The 22,334-nt window shown below is 38.9% G+C and overlaps 1 protein-coding gene across 6 annotated transcripts in view; it reads right to left on the reverse strand.

The window, feature by feature from the left end:
* Nucleotides 1-22,334, reverse strand: part of LOC137765065 (nuclear body protein SP140-like) — a 76,465-nt gene that overhangs the window by 28,378 nt on the left and 25,753 nt on the right. For 3 of the 6 annotated variants that reach the window (XM_068544266.1, XM_068544260.1, XM_068544262.1), the window contains 6 exons: nt 19,731-19,811; nt 18,119-18,190; nt 13,189-13,272; nt 11,125-11,205; nt 9,908-9,991; nt 9,425-9,505 (listed from right to left, as the gene is read on the reverse strand). In XM_068544266.1, coding sequence (XP_068400367.1) covers nt 9,425-9,505; nt 9,908-9,991; nt 11,125-11,205; nt 13,189-13,272; nt 18,119-18,190; nt 19,731-19,811 — 483 coding nt within the window. The remainder of the gene's footprint in view (nt 1-9,424; nt 9,506-9,907; nt 9,992-11,124; nt 11,206-13,188; nt 13,273-18,118; nt 18,191-19,730; nt 19,812-22,334) is intronic. The other 3 variants (XM_068544261.1, XM_068544265.1, XM_068544264.1) reach the window with 3 other exon arrangements.

A 22,334-nucleotide genomic window follows, 5' to 3' on the forward strand; every position in this document is an offset into this window, starting at 1 on the left:
GAACACAACCCCACCAACTAGCAGAGAGGCTGCCTAAAATCTTACTAAGTTCACAGACATCCCAAAACACACCACCAGACACGGCTCTTCCCACCAGAAAGACAAGATCCAGCCCCACCCACTAGAACACAGGCACCAGTCCCCTCCACCAGGAAGCCAACACAGACCCCTGAACCAACCTTACCCACTGGGGACGGACACCAAAAACAATGGGAACTACGAACCTGCAGCCTGCGAAAAGGAGACCCCAAACACAGTAAGTTAAACAAAATGAGAAGACAAAGAAACACACAGCAGATGAAGGAGCAAGGTAAAAACCCACCAGACCAAACAAATGAAGAGGAAATACGCAGTCTACCTGAAAAAGAATTCAGAGTAATGAATGATCCAAAATCTTGGAAATAAAGATGATCCAAAATCTTGGAAAAGATGATCCAAAACCTTGGAAATAGAATGGAGGAAATACAAGATACGTTTAACAAGGACCAAGAAGAACTAAAGAGCAAACAAACAATGATGAACAACAAAATAAATGAAATTAAAAAGTCTCTAGAAGCAATAAGTAGCAGAATAACTGAGGCAGAAGAACGGTTAAGTGACCTGGAAGATAAAATAGTGGAAATAACTACCACAGAGAAAAATAAAGAAAAAAGAATGAAAAGAACTAAGGACAGTCTCAGAGACCTCTGGGACAACGTTAAACATACCAACATTCGAATTATAGGTGTCTCAGAAGAAGAGAAAAAGAAAGGGACTGAGAAAATATTTGAAGAGATTATAGTTGAAAACTTCCCTAACATGGGAGAGGAAAGAGTCAATCAAGTCCAGGAAGCGCAGAGAGTCCTATACAGCTTAAATCCAAGGAGAAACATGCCAAGACACATATTAATCAAACAATCAAAAATTAAATACAAAGAAAAAATATTAAAAGCAGAAAGGGAAAAACAACAAATAACATATAAGGGAATCCCTATAAGGTTGACAGCTGATCTTTCAGCAGAAACTCTGCAAGCCAGAAGGGAGTGGCAGGACATATTTAAAGTGATGAAAGGGAAAACCTACAACCAAGGTTACTCTACCCAGCAAGGGTCTCATTCAGATTCAATGGAGAAATTAAAACCTTTACAGACAAGCAAAAGCTAAGAGAATTCAGCACCACCAAACCAGCTTTACAACAAATGCTAAAGGAACTTCTCTAGTCAGGAAACACAAGAGAAGGAAAAGACCTACCAAAACAAACCCAAAACAATTAAGAAAATGGTAATAGGAACATACATATCGATAATTACCTTAAATGTAAATGGATTAAATGCTCCAGCCAAAAGACATAGACTGGCTGAATGGATACAAAAACAAGACCCGTATATATGCTGTCTACAAGAGACCCACTTCAGACCTAGGGACACATACAGACTGAAAGTGAGGGGATGGAAAAAGATATTCCATGCAAATGCAAATCAAAAGAAAGCTGGAGTAGCAATTCTCATATCAGACAAAATAGACTTTAAAATAAAGACTATTACAAGAGACAAAGAAGGACACTATATAATGATCAAGGGATCAATCCAAGAAGATATAACAATTGTAAATATTTACACACCCAACATAGGAGCACCACAATACATAAGGCAAATGCTAACAGCCATAAAAGGGGAAATCGACAGTAACACAATAATAGCAGGGGACTTTAACAGCTCACTTTCACCAATGGACAGATCATCCAAAGTGAAAATAAATAAGGAAACACAAGCTTTAAATGACACATTAAACAAGATGGACTTAATTGATATTTATAGGAAATTTCATCCAAAAACAACAGAATACACTTTCTTCGCAAGTGCTCATGGGACATTCTCCAGGATAGATCATATCCTGGGACACAAGTCAAGTCTTGGTAAATTTTAGAAAACTGAAATCATATCAAGTATCTTTTATGACCACAGTGCTATGAGAGTAGATATCAATTACAGGAAAAAAACTGTAAAAAATACAAACACATGGAGGCTAAACAATACACTACTAAATAACCAAGAGATCACTGAAGAAATCAAAGGGGAAATCAAAAAATACCTAGAAACAAATGACAATGAAAACACAATGACCCAAAACCTATGGGATGCAGCAAAAGCAGTTCTAAGAGGGAAGTTTATAGCAATACTATCCTACCTCAAGAAATAAGAAAAATCTCAAATAAACAACCTAACCTTACACCTAAAGCAATGGGAGAAGGGAGAACAAAGAAAGCCCAAAGTTAGCAGTAGGAAAGAAATCATAAAGATCAGATCAGAAATAAATGAAAAAAAATGAAGGAAACAATAGCAAAGATCAATAAAACTAAAAGCTGGTTCTTTGAGAAGATAAACAAAATTGATAAACCATTAGCCAGACTCATCTAGAAAAAAAGAGAGAAGACTCAAATCAACAGAATTAGAAATGAAAAAGGAGAAGTAACAACTGACACTGCAGAAATACAAAGGATCATGAGAGATTACTACAAGCAATTATATGCCAATAAAATGGACAACGTGGAAGAAATGGACAAATTCTTAGAAAAGCACAACCTTCTGAGACTGAACCAGGAAGAAATAGAAAATATAAACAGACCAATCACAAGTACTGAAATTGAAATTGCGATTAAAAATCTTCCAACAAACAAAAGCCCAGGACCAGATGGCTTCACAGGCGAATTCTATCAAACATTTAGAGAAGAGCTAACACATATCCTTCTCAAACTCTTACAAAACATAGCAGAGGGAGGAACACTCCCAAACTCATTGTACGAGGCCACCATCACCCTGATACCAAAACCAGACAAAGATGTCACAAGGATAGAAAACTAGAGGCCAATATTACTGATGAACATAGATGCAAAAATCCTCAACAAAATACTAGCAAACAGAATCCAACAGCACATTAAAAGGATCATACACCATGATCAAGTGGGGTTTATCCCAGGAATGCAAGGATTCTTCAATATATGCAAATCAATCAATGTGATACACCATATTAACAAATTGAAGGAGAAAAACCCCATGATAATCTCGATAGATGCAGAAAAAGCTTCTGAAAAAATTCAACACCCATTTATGATAAAAAACCATCCAGAAAGTAGGCATAGAGGGAACTTACCTCAACATAATAAAGGCCATATATGACAAACCCACAGCCAACATCGTTCTCAATGGTGAAAAAGTGAAACCATCTCCTCTAAGATCAGGAACCAGACAAGGGTGCCCACTCTCACCACTAGTATTCAACATAGTTTTGGAAGTTTTAGCCACAGCAATCAGAGAAGAAAAAGAAATAAAAGGAATACAAATCGGAAAAGAAGAAGTAAAACTCTCACTGTTTGCAGATGACATGATACTATACATAGAGAATCCTAAAGATGCTACCAGAAAACTACTAGAGCTAATCAATGAATTTGGTAGAGTAGCAGGATACAAAATTAATGCACAGAAATCTCTTGCATTCCTATACCCTAATGATGAAAAACCTGAAAGAGAAATTAAGGAAACACTCCCATTTACCACTGCAAGAAAAAGAAGAAAATACATAGGAATAAACCTACCTAAGGAGACGAAAGACCTGTATGCAGAAAACTATAAGACACTGATGAAAGAAATTAAAGATGATACAAACAGATGGAGAGATATACCATGTTCTTGGATTGGAAGAATCAATATCGTGAAAATGACAATACTACCCAAAGCAATCTACAGATTCAATGCAATCCCTATCACACTACCAATGGCATTTTTCACAGAACTAGAACCCAAAATTTCACAATTTGTATGGAAACACAAAAGACCTCGAATAGGCAAAGCAATCTTGAGAAAGAAAAACGGAGCTGGAGGAATCAGGTTCCCTGACTTCAGACTATACTACAAAGCCACAATTATCAAGACAGTATGGTACTGGCACAAAAACAGAAATCCAGATCAATGGAACAGGATAGAAAGCCCAGAGATAAACCCACGCACATATGGTCACCTTATCTTTGATATACAATGGAGAGAAGACAGCCTCTTCAATAAGTGGTGCTGGGAAAACTGGACAGCTACATGTAAAAGAATGAAATTAGAACACTTCCTAATACCATACACAAAAATAGGCTCAAAATGGATTAAAGACCTAAATGTAAGGCCAGACGTTATAAAACTCTTAGAGGAAAACACAGGAAGAACACTCTTTGACATAAATCACAAGGAGATCCTTTTTGACCCACCTCCTAGAGAAATGGAAATAAAGACAAAAATAAACACATGGGACCTAATGAAACTTAAAAGGAAACCATAAATAAGAAGAAAGACAGCTCTCAGAATAGGAGAAAATATTTGCAAACGAAGCAAATGACAAAGGATTAATCTCCAAAGTATACAAGCAGCTCATGCAGCTCAATATTAAAAAAAAACAAACAACCCAGTCCAAAAATGGGCAGAAGAACTAAATAGACATTTCTCCAAAGAAGATATACAGATTGCCAACAAACACATGAAAAGATGCTCAACATCACTAATCATTAGAGAAATGCAAATCAAAACCACAATGAGGTATCACCTCACCCTGGTGAGAATGGCCATAATAAAAAAATCTACAAACAATAAACGCTGGAGAGAGTGTGGAGAAAAGGGAACCCTCTTGCACTGTTGGTGGGAATGTAAATTGATACAGCCACTATGGAGTACAGTATGGAGGTTCCTTAAAAAACTAAAAATAAAACTACCATATGACCCAGCAATCCCACTACTGGGCATATACCCTGAGAAAACCATAATTCAAAAAGAGACATGTACCAAAATGTTCATTGCAGCTCTATTTACAATAGCCAGGACATGGAAGCAACCTAAGTGTCCATCAACAGATGAATGGATAAAGAAGATGTGGCACATATATACAATGGAATATTACTCAGCCATAAAAAGGAATGAAACTGAGTTATTTATAGTGAGGTGGATGGACCTAGAGTCTGTCACACAGAGTGAAGTAAGTCAGAAAGAGAAAAACAAATACCGTACACTAACACATATATATGGAATTAAAAAAAAATGGTTCTGATGAACCTAGGGGCAGGACAGGAATAAAGATGTAGATGCAGAGAATGGACTTGAGGACACAGGGAGGGGGACAGGTAAGACGGGACAAAGTGATAGAGTTGCATTGACAGATATACACTACCAAATGTAAAATAGATAGGTAGTGGGAAGCAGCCACATAGCACAGGGAGATCAGCTCAGTGCTTTGTGACCACCTAGAGGGGTGGGATAGGGAGGGTGGGAGAGAGACGCAAGAGGGAGGGGATATGGGGATATATGTATACATATATCTGATTCACTATGTTATACAGCAGAAACTAACACAACATTGTAAAGCAATTATACTCCAATAAAGATGTAACAAAAAAAAAGAAAAGAAAAGAAAAGAAAAACCAAAAAGAAAATAAAAACAATGAATTGCTTTCTGGGAAAAAGAATATCTGCTCCAATAATCACACCTGAGATCCGACAGAGCCATGTTTTTCCCATCTTTTGAACCTCATTCTGCTTTCTCTACTTTTATTTTTCTACTTTTAGTCCTAAGAATAAAATAAAAAGATCTTATCCTTCTAGGAAGAACTGACTGTCCTTTGAAAGCTGCAAAAAGTAATTGCCAGAACCAGTTTTAAATTCATCCCAGTTGGCCAATGACTGCTTGCATCACTAACCACATCTAGTCAGCTAATCAGCGGCAGCCTTACACTTACGAAAATCAGCCAGTCAGCAACAGACGCACTTCAGAAAGCCTATGTGTATGGCTAAATGCTAACCAATTTATAAACACTCCTGTTTCTGAAAGTCTGCAGTCCCTGAACTACATGCTTCCCAAAACTGTAAATAAAAACACAACATTGTAAATCAACTATACTCCAATAAAAATTAATTAAAAAATAAGTAAAATCAGCAGTTTCCTTTATTAAAAAAACTGTGTACAGTGCTTCCTCCCACCATGTGTCTTGCTTAGCAAGCAATAAATCCAGCTTTAGCTTCATATTGCATGGTGGCCACTCTTCCTTCACAAATGGTGTTCCCACCAAGATCATCTTGAGGACTCTTGCTTAGGGGTGTCTTGTGGGACCCTTAGACCAACAGGTGTTGGTCCAAAACCCCAGCTTCTTGTGCACAACTCAGATTGTCTTCCTGATCCACTGCCAAGTGAATCCATCACAAGAACAACTTGAGCTCTGACTTGTTTCATTGAAGTTTTATTTCTGAATTTATTTTATTATTTAAAGATGTGTATGCAATTAGATACAAAGTAAGTAGACATTTTGGTTTGGCGGGACAGCATTTAGCAAATGTTCTGTTAATGTGCTTATTCTTCCACTACTTCATTTACTCTCACTTTTCTTTTGTCTATTTTTTTTTAAGTCTTGTCTCATGTGTGTTTGTCTGTTCCTGATTTTCCTGTGCTTCTTGATTATCAGAAGATAGTGATCCAAAGCAAATAGATAGAGGCATAGACTTGATCAATCCCCAATCCAAGCTAGCCCCAAAGACTAATTAATGGATGGGGGTCCATTAGAAAGTAGATAATTTGTGCAAATATATTTTGTCACATTTTGTCTTGGGTCCCTCACCAAAACTTTCATGAGGATACTTGACATCATATAAATTTTTGAAAGAAAATCCTTTTGTTTAATACATAACTGTTATCATATAATTGATCATATGTCTTCTTTTTAGTTTCTGCTTGATTGATGAGCACAATACTCCATTTGCAGGACACCATTCATATTTATGACTCTATGTCATGGGCTTGTCTTTGCCAAAGTCACAATCTCCCACTGGCAGAACTTTCACTTCCTCTCTGTACTCTCAGTATGATTCTAACTTGCACTTAATAAATGGTAAATTTTCACAAAAGATGTCTTTAGATTACAGTGGGGAACTTTTGGCATGTCAAAAGTAAATGACTCATTTGATAATATTTCTCTAAAAGGACTGAAAAAAATGACCAAGAGTAGTTCCATGTGCCAACCAATAACTGCTATATTCAGACCATTATGTAACAAACAGTCCTTTCTTTTCTCTAAGAAACTCCTATAAATTTAATAGGTAGGGCTCTATTCTGCAAATGAAACTACATATTAAGTGTACTAAGAAGGGCTAACCTTAGAATTCCTGGAAAATTCTCCTACACATGATCACTTTATAGTTAATCTGAACATCAGTATGCCTATACTATGCATATTCAAGGTATGCAGGAAATAAACAACATAGGTATACCTCACTTCCCTGTAGTGCCTAAGCCAATTACTATAGTCTTTTCTAAAGTCAAATTCTTTTCTTTAACACACTTATGCTCAGCTTTCTTTGGTGTTTTAATTTGTTTGACAGCCTATATTATTTGCTTGGGAAAATCAATGGCTCATCTGGATAGTTATTTTCTGGAGATTTACTCAAGCTTCATTGTCATAGGTAGAGTTCTGAAATGACCTCCCAAGATTTGTTCCTAAACCCCAGGGACCATGAATATCATAAGACATTACCCCCATTTTTAGGTTACGTTGTATGGCAGAGTTGATGTTTAAGAAAAGGAGATTGTCAACACAAGCAATAACAAATGTTGGTGAGAATGTGGAGCAAAGGGAACCCTTGAGCACTGTTGGTGGGATGTAAATTGGTGCAGTCACTGTGGAAAACAGCACGGAGTTTCCTCAAAAAACTAAAAATAGAACTACCATATGTTCCAGCAATTCCACTCCTGGATATATAATCCAAAGGAAACAAAATCTGCACCCTAATGTTCATTGAAGCATTATTTAAACAATAGCCAAAGACATGTGTTCATCAATAGATAAATAGATAAAGAAAATGTGATATGTGTGTGTGTGTGTGTGTGTTATAGAGTAATATTCTTACTCAAGGAAGGAGAATCCTAGGATTTAGTTTCTAATGTCCACTTCCAGAAGAGATAGTTTAGATACTTCCTTACTAAATCCTGACTTAATATTGTTTGGTGATAAGTTTTATCTCCAAAATAAAAATAAAGTTAAATGAGACAAAAGAAAATAAAGTAAAATGAAATACCAGGCTGGTTATGCAATGACTGTTCCAGACTCCCTTGTAGAGTTCATTCCCTTACAGAAAGCAAAATTGTCTCAAGTAACTGAACATAGAGCCTTCTCTAGGACATGTCAAATTGTTAAACTGAAAGCCATTATGCATTTGGAGTAGATCATAACTTCTGAATGCTGTGGAAGCAAACAGATTTTCAATCTCTTCAGGTACCCATATAAAAACAGATATCAAGTGGATTATTTAATGTCTTTTTACTACCCAAAGATCCCCAGAACATGCAGATAATTCCATGAAGTAGAACTGCTTCCACTCAAGATCGTCAGAATAAGGTTTTCCTGGATGCCTAGATTGTCACACTGATTGTCACATTCTCCTTCATATTTTTACCCTTTATCCTTACAACTTTAGTTTTTCTATTTACTGGTTTAATGTTTGAAGCCTCTGACTTTCCCATAATGTTACTACTAATAATAACATTCCAAGACTGACTTCACTTAGGACGATCACCACTCTAACTTTATAATTCAGTTCTTCTAAAATATTTCTAGTAGAGCCAATTTGAAGAATTTTTGAATATGTCATCGTCCCAAGCCAACTCCTGGAAAAAAATAATGGCTTACTTGTAATTATGCTTCTAAAATAAGTTTTAATTGAGGATAAACTGCATTAAGAAATATCAGGCTGACAGCTATTGATGGGCATTCAGGGCAAGGATGCTACAAACTATTTATATAAAGACCATGACTCCACCTAATCATCAAAATCAGCTTAAACCCAACTGTACTTCATCTTTGAGCGTTGTCCATGGAATAGGAAACAACTACAACCCCCAAAGAACCTCAAACATTTGAAGTCATGAGTTATTCCTATAATAAGATCAAAAGTTCAAACATTTGGGCAAAGAAAGAGTTTATGATGATTTAAAGTACATTACACCAACTTAACCAATAAATCAACTCTCTGTAGATAATACACAAATGAAAGATTATGTTTCGGTGCTGGAAGAGGTGAATATAAATATTCTTGGGAGATAATAAATAGCTAGAGATAATGTACTAACAGTTCCACTAAAGTTAATCAAATTTTTGTGCAGCTTCTGTGTTCTTTCTCCTATGTGGAATTCTATCTACTACAACTGAATATATGGATACCTACAATCAAACAGCATGATCTCCTAATTATGGAGTTGCTCAAGGTTTCTTGTCCTTTGCAAGGTACAAGAGCCAAAGAGCCAAGGTAAGTGTGAAGAATGATATTTGAGAATTAACTGGAACTTTCATTGTGGAGTATTCCCAGAGTAAAATCCATTAGGGAACACCATCCTCCTGACACCCTGCAGCCCAGACAGTCCTTATCTCTCTCACCTGCTCCCCTTTTTGGTAGTGAGCTCAAGGATTCCTGGGGTTCTTCTTCATCACACATTTCTGAATAGGTACTGCTTCCTTCTGATAAATAGAATGAAATCTCTTGGAATCCCAGTGTATGACCAATGGAAACCATAGTAGGAAAACCCTCCCAGGGACAACCAGGAAGACCAGAGCAGCTCAAGTATCTCCAAGATGGGAATGTCCTTGCCCTTAGACCCTCCTGCCTTTGAGCTCACCTGACCTAGAGGTTAACATGGTTCCCATCACTATCATCAGAGGCTGAAAACAGTCTACCCATCTCACTCCCTTCTTATACACTAATTTTCTCTGTCTTTTTCATCCTTTCCAGTTGGCTCTACATATTTCTTCTGTATGGGTATGTGAAGGGGAGCAGGGTAGGAAGGGAGAAGAAAGATGGAGATTTTCCTCTCTGCAGACAGAAAAACAAAGATTCAATTTGGGAGTTGAAATCACAATTACCTTCTCCATCACATAGTGGTTGACTAGGCAGCTCCTCTGGTTCTTCTTCATTGGTCATTTGGGAAGCTTCAGGATCACAGGACACTAAAGAGAAACAAGAAAATGAGCTGAGCCAGGATGCTCAGACCACAGGTGAGCTGCCCTTTGGGAAAAGGGACATCTGCTCCAAGGACCACACCTGAGATCCAACTAAGCCCTGTTCTGCCTCTATTTCCACCTCATTAATCTCATTCTCCTACCCTCTGCTTCTCAGTTTCCTATCTATAGATGTGCCTCTAAACATTTCTGCTTCTGCACTAGGAGAATAATTGTGCGCCTTTGATTTTGTGGGCTCTGATCCCCCTGACGTCTTCTATCTTTACTTTTTTTCCTCAGTGATTATCTTAATCTCTCCTTTTCTGCTTATTCGCTCCAGCTCCGTTCTTCTAGGTCTCTCCAATCCCTACAGCAGGATCCATTCCTTCCCTCACTGTCTCTCTTGATCTCTTCTTCTCCCTACTGACATTCTTTATTTGAGAAGTGGAAGGCTCTCTGGTTCAGGCTCTGTTCTATTGCCCTTGGGATCCTGCAGGTCTCCCTTTGGACATTGACCTGCTACAAGCCTCACACAGCCACCACCTGCAATGAGATACTCGGGACACAGGTATCTCTGCCCTTCCTCCTACTTTGATCTCAGGGAAAAACAAGTTCCTTCTTCTGTGCGTCCATATTCTTATCTCTAAGGAAGGATATTAACTGTTTCCCTGGCTAAGGCCTAAAGTTTTGTGAGGAAATCTTACTTGCCAAAGTACTTTGAAAAGAATAAAGCACTATATACTCCAATAACCTGATGAAGAATACGTGGCAAAAAATGTCATTTGGGCCTTAGATCATTGATCTTAATTTCTGACAAGTAGATCTCAAGGACCATGTTTCTTTGGAAGCCTATCCAAGGTTATGACAATATAATGTTATTATTATTAAACACTAGATAAATACTTATCTTTTACTCCTTATAGAAAATAAAAGGTGGTCAGGGGTTAAAATCACAATACTGAGCCTTTAGTGTAAATAAGCATAAAGATTGTGGAGGAAAAAACACTCTCTCCTTCTTTAGGACTGATCTACTACAACACGAAGAGGGAACACATCTATTCTAACAAGGGTCATGCTGTTCAGCTCTGAATTCAGACATCTGAAACCCTGCAGCTCAGGGCTGGCAATCCCCCCTTCCTTACCTGGCCCACATCTTGGTGGGGAGCTCGAGGCTTCCTGGGGCTCTTCTTTGTCACAGACCTCCCAACAGGCATTGTTGTCCTCTGCAGAAAGGAATGAAATCCCTCAGAGGTCTCAGTACACAAGCAGGGGGAAATCATGGCAAGAAAACTCATACTGAAGACATGGGAAGCTCAATGATCTCATGGGTGGGACTGTCTCTATCCCAGACCATCTTGGTCTGCCCTTGGGGTTCCCCTGGCCTGCAGGTTAACTCCCTCCCATCACTACCACCGGAGGCTGAGAACCACCCACCATCTCCCACACTCCCCGTACACCTAATTCTCTTTCTACTTCTTCCTCTTCCCCATTGCCTCTGCATATTTTTCTGTCTCTGCCCTTGTTTCTTTCTGCCAGCATCTCTAGATGTTTCTCTTTGTTTTGGTGTGTTTCTGTCTCCTCTGCTCCTGTCTCTTTTTCTCTTGCAGCCTTGACACTGCTCTTTATCACCTTTCCCCATCCCATTTTTCCCTCTCGCTCCCTTTCTCATGGTGAGTGTTAGGAGAGGCAACCCTAAAATAGTATAATATAACCTGATCAGGGAATGGGGTAAGAAATAGAGTGGACCAAGGCAACACCACCAACCACAGGGGAAAATTTTTCCAAATCCCTCATATAAAAGAAAGATCAGAACATTGCAATCACTGAAAATATTTATACTATCATTAGAGATGAGGAAGAAGAAATTGGCAAGGGTCGCATGATGAATGGAAGGCACAGCAAGACAGGAAGGATAACTGATCTACTCTTTGGACAACAAAGGACACCAGGTTTAAGTGGGAAAGTAATATGATCTGATTTCCACCTTGCAAATAAAAATTGTGCTAAAGTGGAGAAAATGGGCAAGATGGGAGCAAGAGAAAATGGGACATTCAAGTTCCATTTACTGAGAGAGCAAACCCTGTAAGAAAAGGACATTCCAGTTTCATGGAAGAAGATGTTGGTTTCAATTTTGGAAGTGTCAGTTCCTGAAAGACATCCAAATGGAGAAGACCCTGGGATAAATGTCTTCAGGTACATACATAGGTGGATGACCTTGGAAGATGGGTCTGCCTAGCAGGCATGTGCTTGAGACACATTCTGTTACCTGAGAGTAGCTGAGGCTGCCAGGGAGAGAATTATTACTCTGTGTTATGGACACCGCTCTCTCCATGGGGCAAACCTAACTTGGAAACTCACTACTGGGATCGAAGGTGCTCCTGTCTGATGTGCATACTTCAGTGCTCCAGGATCCCAACTTCTCTCCTCTCTTCCCTGTACAGCAGTTTTCACTCTTTATTGATCTGATAAAACTCTTTCTCGACATAGTTTCTCTGCACTTCCTTGCACACTTTTTTTTTTTTTTGGTATTTATTTGCCTCTCTATATGGTTTCTCTAATTTTTATCTTTGTATCTCATTTCTTATTGAGGTAATTCCCTTTCTACCTTGTCTTCCATTTTCTCCTTTTCTCTTTTTCTCTGGGTCTTCTCTTTCTAGATGCCTGTAAAATTTCCTTATTTTATATATTTTCCTCATGCTCACAGATCCCTTCTCCCAAACCGACAAAAGTCCTTCCATTTTCACATGGACCACAGTGCCGGAGAGCCTTCCCTTATCAGCTCTATTCTAAGTGTCCCCCATGACCTTTCTAAATTGCAAGCTTATCAGTCATTCACAAAACTTACTTCCATGTTCCTTGTACTTCCAGAAGTAAGCTGAAAATGATCTCCTTGCCTCAACTGCCATAACCTGCTGACATTTGGATTTTATATGCATTTAATAAAGTCACCCAGGTACTTCTGCTTTGGGACCCCAGCCTACCTTTGGCACATCCTGTCTCCCTACGTTCTCCACGCAGGGGTGCTCTCCCCACTCAGCTCAGCTCACCTTTCTCCTTAGTCTCTCTCACAGTTTTGGAAAAAAAAAAACAGAAAATCGACACAATTCCATGTGTATGTATGTGAATATGAAGAAGAGAACGGCAAGATGAGAGAAGGGGGGATTTTTTTTTTTTCCTATTTATTGAGGAGTTTAAATCATAATTACCTTCTCCCTCTACTGGTAGTAGGCTGAGCACCTCCTTGGGTTTTCCTTCGTGAGTCATTTGGGGAGCTTTGGGATAACAGGTCACTGCAGAGAAACAAGGACATGATGGACCATGCAGGGCGATCAGAAACAGACCTCGGTTGGCTCATGCCAAACATGACGGGAAAGCCATATGTCTGCTCCAAGCACTGCTCCTGAGAGACACACCGTCTCCTTCCGCTTCTTTGCCATCTGCACCTCTTCTCTCTCCTTCTCAGTGTCCTACCCACAGTTCCACCTCCACACAGCTCTGTTTCCTAGCTGTGCATCTCTTTGATTGTCTGTGTTTCTCTCCTCATCTCTTGTTTTCAGGTCTTGGGTTTTTTGTTTGTTTGTTTGTTTGTTTTTCAGTGATACTGTATCTCTTTTCTCCTGTTATCCTTTCCAGCTTTCTTATTCTAGATCTCTTCAAGCCCAAGTGGTTGGGTCCATTTCTATACTCCCTGTCTCTCAGTGGTTTCCTTTCCCACCCCACCAACATTATTTTTTCCTTAACTAAATCTTCTCTTGGACCCTGGTTCACTCCCCTGGGAACCTGCAGAACTCCTTGGGTTTCCTCTTCCTTTTCTGACCACATGACCCCACGCTGACTGTCAGCTGGCTTCACACAACTGTCACCCTCAGTGACACACCCAAGATGCTGGTGCCCACTCTTCCTTTTCACCTTGCCCTTGCAAAAATAACCTCCATGCCCTTCTGTTTCATTTCCCCAACCATAAAATAGAAGTTACAACAGTTTGCATACCTGTGTCTTAGGGTTTCGTGAAGGTAAGAGGGGACTTGCACAATCCAATAATCTGATGGAGACTGTACACATTGTCTCCCAACCTTGTTCTCTTTCTCATTCTCACCCTTCCCACACATCTCTGCTTCTTCTATTTCTATCTCAGTATCTTGCTATTGGAATCTCTTGGTACTTCTCTTTGTCCTGGTTTGTTTCTTTTCCCATGTCTGTTCCCACCTGCCTTTTCTCCCTTTTCCTTTCTTGACGCTGAGCTTTATGTCTTCTCCCCGTCTCTCATGCTGTTTTTTTCTAGAACTAGGAATTAGAAAAGGTATCTCTGAGGTGGTCTATAACTTCCATGTGATTTCACCAGATTAGTGAGCAGAATGGAGAGTGGAGTGGACCAAGAAGATTGTTCCAAGCACAGGGCTAAGTGTGTGCAAAGGCTCAGATGAGAAAAAGTAGTCAAAATTAAAATTACTGCAAAGGTTTAAACAAACTTTAGAAGTCGTTGCAGGAGAGGCAGACATGAGGCTGGAGCCATGGGAAGGAAAATAGGGAAGGATTTAATCCTTTTGACAACAAAAAGTTATTGATTTAAGGTAGGAAAGTGAGATAAGCCAACCTGCATTTTCAAAGGGTCATCTAGTTGAGTTGGAGAGAATGGATATGGTGGGAGGATGACTGGGGGAAGGTATGAGACCAGATAGAGTCTGTTGCTCTGGCTCTAGTTCCAGATAGAAGAGAGATCTGACTAGGGCTTCTGTGTCGGGTGTGGCAACAAATGGACGAGTAAGAGACAAGTTAAAGGTATAGTTAACTAAACTAGATGATTGATGGGGTGTGTGAGTTGAGGGAGGGGAAAGAGTCATTGGTGACCCCTAGGTGTCTACCTAAAGAATGGAACAATAGTGTTCCATACTGAGATAGGGAATACGGGGAAAGGAGGCAGATCTGGCATCAAGAAAGATGGTACATGCAACTATGGAAGCGACTTGTATTAAAGTTCCCGAAAACCATCCAAATGGAGATGTCTCTCAGATCCCTGTACAAATATAGTCAGGCACTTAGATGAATGAGCTTACAAGGCAAGCTGGGGCCAGAGTTAGGAATTTGGGGATCATTAAGTTATAGATGGAAGTATACAAGAATGGCTGAGGGGAGGCCCATTGCCTCTGAGAGTATTACAGTTGCCACTTTGATAACTGGAGGAACCATAATCTGAAAACTCACGGCTAACATGTTCAACTCCTAGTGTTAGAAGTTGCTTCCATGCAGCAACTCTTCTTTCAGTCCCAACAATGTCCCAAACCATCTTCTCCATCCTTGTACATAGTGTTCCCTCTCTACAGACGTTTTACTCTTCTCCTTTATCTTTTTCTCTATGTATAACTGTTATACTTTCCTCCAGTCTTTCTATTTCTTAGCACTTTCCCTCTCTGGGTCTTTCTCTAATGTCACATTCTCTACCTTTTAAATTCTGTACCTTGTTTGATTATTGAGTTTACCTCCTTTCTTCTATGGTGCTCATTTCCCTGCTTCTATCTGTTCTCTCTAGTTCTTAACTTCCTGTTTGTAATGTTTCAACTTAAAATTTAAATCTAAAAATTAAAATTTCAGCCTTTCTGTATATTTTGTCCATCTCACATATTCCTTCTCCAAATCATCAAAGTTCTCATCTTTTGCCACTGACAAAAGAGCAGGGATCCTTCCTTCCCCTTGGCAGGCTCGTTTTAAATGTCTTTCACATGAGTTTTCTATTTTGCGATTATACCCACTATGCCCATGTTCCTGGCACAACCTTGAGGAAAGCACGTTGAAAATTATCTCCCCTCCCTGATACCACATTCTAACCTGGTTCTACTTCGATTCCACGTCTATTTATTTTTTAAAATTTTTATTAGAGTATAGTTGATTTACAATGTTGTATTAGTTTCTGCTGTACAGCACAGTGAATCATTTATACATATACATATATCCACTCTTTTTTAGATTCTTTTCCCATATAGGTCATTACAGAGTATTAAGTAGAGTTCCCTGTGCTCCACAGTAGGTCATTGTTAGTTATCTATTTTATTATATTTTTAATTTTTTAAATTAATTTTTAATGTCTTTTTTGGAGTATAATTACTTGACAATGGTGTGTTAGTTTCTGCTGTATAACAAAGTGAATCAGCTATACATATACATATATCCCCATATCTCCTCCCTCTTGTGTCTCCCTCCCACCCTCCTTATCTCACCCCTTTAAATTAATTTTTATTGGAGTATAGTTGAGGTATAATGTTGTGTTAGTTTCTGCTGTACAGCAAAGTGAATCAGTTATACATATACATATATCCACTCTTTTTTAGACTCTTTCCCCATATAGGTCATTACAGAGTGCTGAGTAGAGTTCCCTGTGCTACACAGTAGGTTCTTATTAGTTATTTATTTAATATATAGTAGTGAGTATATGTCAATCCCAATCTCCTAAATCAGCAGTTCCCAACATTTTTGGCACCAGGGACCAGTTTCGTGGAAGACAATTTTTCCGCGGACGGGGGGTGGGGGGGGGGGATGGTTCAGGTGGTAATGCCAGCAATGAGGGGCGGCAGATGAAGCTTCACTGGCTCGCCCACTGCTCATCTCCTGCTGTGCGACCCAGTTCCTAACAGGCCATGGACCAGTACTGGTCTGCATTTCAGGGGTTGGGGACTCCTGTCCCAAATTATCCTTCCCCCCACTTTCCCCCTTGGTAACCATAAGTTTGTTTTCTACATCTGTGACTCTGTTTTATAAATAAGTTCATTTGTACCATTTTTTTGGATTCCACATATAAGTGATATCATATGATATTTGTCTTTCTCTGTCTGACTTACTTCACTCAGTATGACAATCTCTAGGTCCATCTATGTTGCTGCAAATGGCATTATTTCGTTCTTTTTTTATGGTTGAGTAATATTCCATTGTATGTATGTACCATCTTCTTTATCCATTCATCTATCAATGGACATTTAGGTTGCTTCCATGTCCTGGCTATTGTAAACAGTGCTGCAATGAACACTGTAGTTCATGTATCTCTTCGAATTATGGTTTTCTGCAGATATATGCCCAGGAGTGGGACTGCTGGATCACATGGTAGCTCTATTTTTAGTTCTTTTAAGGAAACTCCATACTGTTCTCCATAGTGGCTGTACCAATTTACATTCCCACCAACAGTGTAGGAGGGTTCCCTTTTCTCCACACTCTCTCCAGTATTTATTGTTTGTAGGTTTTTTGATGATGGCCATTCTAACCGGTGTGGGGTGATACCTAATTGTAGTTTTGATTTGCATTTCTCTAATAATTAGTGATGTTGAATATCTCTTCATGTGCTTTTTGGTCATCTGTATGTCTTCTTTAGATCTTGGAGAAATGTCTATTTAGATCTTCTGCCTATTTTTTGATTGGGTTGTTTGTTTTTTTGATATTGAGCTGCATGAGCTGTTTGTATATTTTGGAGATTAATCCCGTGTCAGTTACTTGGTTGCAAATATTTTCTCCCATCCTGAGGACTGACTTTTTGTTTTATGGTTTCCTTTTCTGTGCAAAAGCTTTTAAGTTTAATTAGGTCCCATTTGTTTATTTTTGGTTTTATTTTCATTACTCTAGGAGGTGTATCAAAAAAGCTCTTGCTGTGATTTATGTCAAAGAGTGTTCTGCCTAAGTTTTACTCTAAGAGTTTTATAGTATCTGGCCTTACATTTAGGTCTTTAATCCATCCCTATTTTTTCTTTTAACTCACTTCCTCTTTGTCTCTCCTATACATAGCATTTCATTAATCCTATGCAATCCTGGGACATAAGTTTAAAATGATCTCTCTCCTCCAAACCCCAATCTGGTTGTATTTAGATTCCATATACTTTTAAATAAAATTGAACCTACTTAGGCAACTCCATGTGGTGGCCCCAATCTACATTTTTATTATTCTGTGCCCTTAAATTCTCTACCCAGAAGCCCCTCCATTAAGGCCCTTAGCCCCTCTTTCCCCCTTGCCTCCCATATACCTGAAGAAAGCAACCAGAGCCTAAGGAAAGGTGTGTGTTTGTGTTTGGGGGAATGAAGGGAAATGTCCCTTGCATACAGACATGCAAGCAAATTAATGAGATAATTGGTCACTTAAATCAATATTAGCTCCCCCGTTACCTGCTTGCAGTTTGGGAATCTCTTCAGACTTGCCTTCGTTTGTCCTTTGAAGAGCTTTGTGCTCACAGGAAACTAAAGAAAAACAGAAAAGACCATCCAGACATGGTGATGAGGTACAGACCTCAGGGTGCTCATGCTGAATTCTGGTGTTCAATGGTCAGGTGAACTTCGCCTTGGGAAAAAGATACTGTTGCTCCACACACCTCACTTTAGACCCACCAGAGCCTCTCTCTGCCTTTTTTCCTTCCCGTTATCTCTCAGTCACCTTTCTCCTCATTTTTCTGTCCCCACACATGGTTGTTTTTGTGCCATGAAGGATCACACACCTCCTTTACTCTCTGGGCTTCCCTCCCAGTCTTCCTCTTCTTCTTCTTTGCCCTTCAATGTTCTTTGACAGTTTTCCTACTCATGAGTCAGTTTGTTTGTTTTTTTTTTTAATTGGGGTGCAGTTACTTTACACTGTTGTGTTAGTTTCTGCTGTACAACAAAGTGAATCAGCTATATGTATAGTGATATACATATATATGTATACTGATATATATCCCCTCCCTCTTGGACTTCCCTCCCCACCACCCCATCCCACCCATGTAGCTCATCATAGAGCACCAAGCTGAGCTCCCTGTGCAATACTGTAGCTTCATACTAGCTATCTATTTTACACATGGTAGTGTATATATGTCAATCCTAATCTCCAATTCATCCCACCTCTCCTCTCCCCTGTGTCCACATGTCCATTCTCTACGTCTGCGTCTCTATTCCTGTCCTGCAAATAGGTTCATCTGTATCGTTTTTCTAGATTCCACATATATGCGTTAATATACGATATTTGTTTTTCTCTTTCTGACTTACTTCACTCTGTATGACACACTCTAGGTCCAGCTGCATCTCTACAAATTACCCAATTTCGTTCCTTTTTATGGCTGAGTAATATTCCATCATATATATGTACCTAAGTCTTGGATGCCCTGACCCTCTGCAGCCCCACACGATAGTCACCATAGTAAGTCATCGAGGATGCTGGTACCCTCGCTTGTTTAACTGCTTTGACTGCTAAAAGACCCTTACACACTTCAGTGCTTCTATTTCTTTACCTGTAAAACAGGAATAAGTAACATTTTGTCTGTTACATCCATAACTTTGTGGAGAGAAGAATGACATCTTGTTTGCCAAAATTCTTTGAAAAATCAGTCACATAATAAATAATAGTTGACAAAAAATTGTACTTTAGATTTGGGAGCAATTGATCTTTAGGACCATGTTTCTTTTGGGGGTTTTCCAAAGTTAGGCACAAAATAATAGCATTATAACCAAATAGAATAATACATAGTTTTTATTCTTTAGAGAAGATAAAGGGCAGGTCGGTATAAATTCAAGTCTTTACTATTAATAGCTATGAGAGACATCACTTTTCTCCAGCATATTGCTACTAGAATGCACTTAGGAACATTTATGTTATTTGTTATGTTACTTATGTTATTATGGACTCATGGGATTCGAAGACACACTAGACCTTTTGACTGTGGAGTGTGCTCAGGGTAAAAAGCATCAATAAACACCAGCTCTGAATTCAGCCACCTGACACCCTCGGCTGGCAATCCCTCCCCATCCTTACCCAGCTCACATCTTGGTGGGAAGTTCGAGGTTCCCTGGAGCTCTTCTCCATCACAGATCTCCCACCAGGAATTGTTGTTCCCTACAGTAAAGAATGAAATCTCACAGACATCTCAATTTATGACCAAGGAGGATAAACAGCAAGAAAATAACTAGAAAACCAAGAAATCCTGAGAAACTGGAAGGTCCCACTCCCCAAAATAACCTGACCTGAAGGTTAACATTGCTTCAGCAGCTTTCACTAGGGGCTGAGGAATTCATTCATTGTGGAAAAATCTTCCTTTCCTTTTTTTTTTTTTTTAACATGTTCATTGGAGTATAATTGCTTTACAATGGTGTGTTAGTTTCTGCTTTATAACAAAGTGAATCAGTTATACATATACATATGTCCCCATATCTCTTCCACCTTGCATCTCCCTCCCTCCCACCCTCCCTATTCCACCCCTCTAAGTGGTCACAAAGCACCGAGCTGATCTCCCTGCGCTATGCGGCTGCTTCCCACTAGCTTTCTATTTTACGTTTGGTAGTGTATATATATCCATATCACTCTCTCACTTTGTCCCAGCTTACCCTTCCCCCTCCTCGTATCCTCAAGTCCATTCCCTAGCAGGTCTGCATCTTTATTCACATCTTGCCCCTAGGTTCTTCTGACCAATTTTTTGTCTTTTTTTTTTTAGATTCCAAATATATGTGTTAGCATACGGTATTTGTTTTTCTCTTTCTGGCTTACTTCACTCTGTATGACAGTCTCTAGGTCCATCCACCTCACTACGAATAACTCAGTTTCGTTCCTTTTTATGGCTGACTAGTATTCCATTGTATATATGTGCCACATCTTCTTTATCCACTCATCTGTTGATGGACACTTAGGTTGCTTCCATGTCCTGGCTATTGTAAATAGAGCAGCAATGAACATTTTGGTACATGACTCTTTTTGAATGATGGTTTTCTCAGGGTATATGCCCAGTAGTGGGATTGCTGGGTCATATGGTAGTTCTACTGTTAGTTTTTTAAGGAACCTCCATACTGTTCTCCATAGTGGCTATAGCAATTTACATTCCCACCAACAGTGCAAGAGGGTTCCCTTTTCTCCACACCCTCTCCAGCATTTATTGTTTGTAGATTTTTTGATGATGGCCATTCTGACCGCTGTGAGATGATATCTCATTGTAGTTTTCATTTGCATTTCTCTAATGATTAATGATGTTGAGCATCCTTTCATGTGTTTGTTGGCAATCTGTATATCTTCTTTGGAGAAATGTCTGTTTAGGTCTTCTGCCCATTTTTGGATTGGGTTGTTTGTTTTTTTAATATTGAGCTGCATGAGTTGCTTGTATGTTTTGGAGATTAATCCTTTGTCAGTTGTTTCATTTGCAAATATTTTCTCCCATTCTGAGGGTTGTCTTTTCATCTTGTTTATGGTTTCCTTTGCTGTGCAAAAGTTTTAAGTTTCATTAGGTCCCATTTGTTTATTTTTGTTTTTATTTCCATTTCTCTAGGAAGTGGGTCAAAAAGGATCTTGCTGTGATTTATGTCATAGAGTGTTCTGCCTATGTTTTCCTCTAAGAGTTTGATGGTGTCTGGCCTTACATTTAGGTCTGTAATCCATTTGGAGTTTATTTTTGTGTATGGTGTTAGGGAGTGTTCTAATTTCATTCTTTCACATGTAGCTGTCCAGTTTTCCCAGCACCACTTATTGAAGAGGCTGTCTTTTCTCCACTGTATATTCTTGCCTCCTTTATCAAAGAGAAGGTGACCATATGTGTGTGGGTTTATCTCCGGGATTTCTATCCTGTTAGATTGATCTATATTTCTGTTTTTATGCCAGTACCTACTGTCTTGATTACTGTAGCTTTGTAGTGTAGTCTGAAGTCAGGGAGCCTGATTCCTCCAGCCCCGTTTTTCTTTCTCAAGATTGCTTTGGCTATTCGGGATCTTTTGTGTTTCCATACAAATTGTGAGATTTTTTGTTCTAGTTCTGTGGAAAATGCCAGTGGTAGTTTGATAGGGATTGCACTGAATCTGTAGATTGCTTTGGGTAGTAGAGTCATTTTCACAATGTTGATTCTTCCAATCCAAGAACATGGTATATCTCTCCATCTATTTGTATCATCTTTAATTTCTTTCATCAGTGTCTTATAATTTTCTGCATACAGGTCTTTTGTCTCCTTAGGTAGGTTTATTCCTAGATATTTTATTCTTTTTGTTGCAGTGGTAAATGGGAGTGTTTTCTTAATTTCACTTTCAGATTTTTCATCATTAGTGTATAGGAATGCAAGAGATTTCTGGTCATCAGTTTTGTATCCTGCTACTTTACCAAATTCATTAATTAGTTCTAGTAGTTTTCTGGTAGCATCTTTAGGATTCTCTATGTATAGTACCATGTCATCTGCAAACAGTGAAAGCTTTACTTCTTCTTTTCTGATTTGGATTCCTTTTATCTCTTTTTCTTCTCTGATTGCTGTGGCTAAAAATTCCAAAATTATGTTGAATAATAGTGGTGAGAGTGGGCAACCTTGTCTTGTTCCTGATCTTAGTGGTTTCCTTTTCTTATACCACATTCTCTTTCTACTTCTTCCCTTTCCATTTGATTCTTTACATTTTA

The sequence above is a fragment of the Eschrichtius robustus genome, chromosome 5 (genome assembly GCF_028021215.1).
Source record: "Eschrichtius robustus isolate mEscRob2 chromosome 5, mEscRob2.pri, whole genome shotgun sequence".
Classification (NCBI taxonomy): Eukaryota; Metazoa; Chordata; class Mammalia; order Artiodactyla; family Eschrichtiidae; genus Eschrichtius; species Eschrichtius robustus.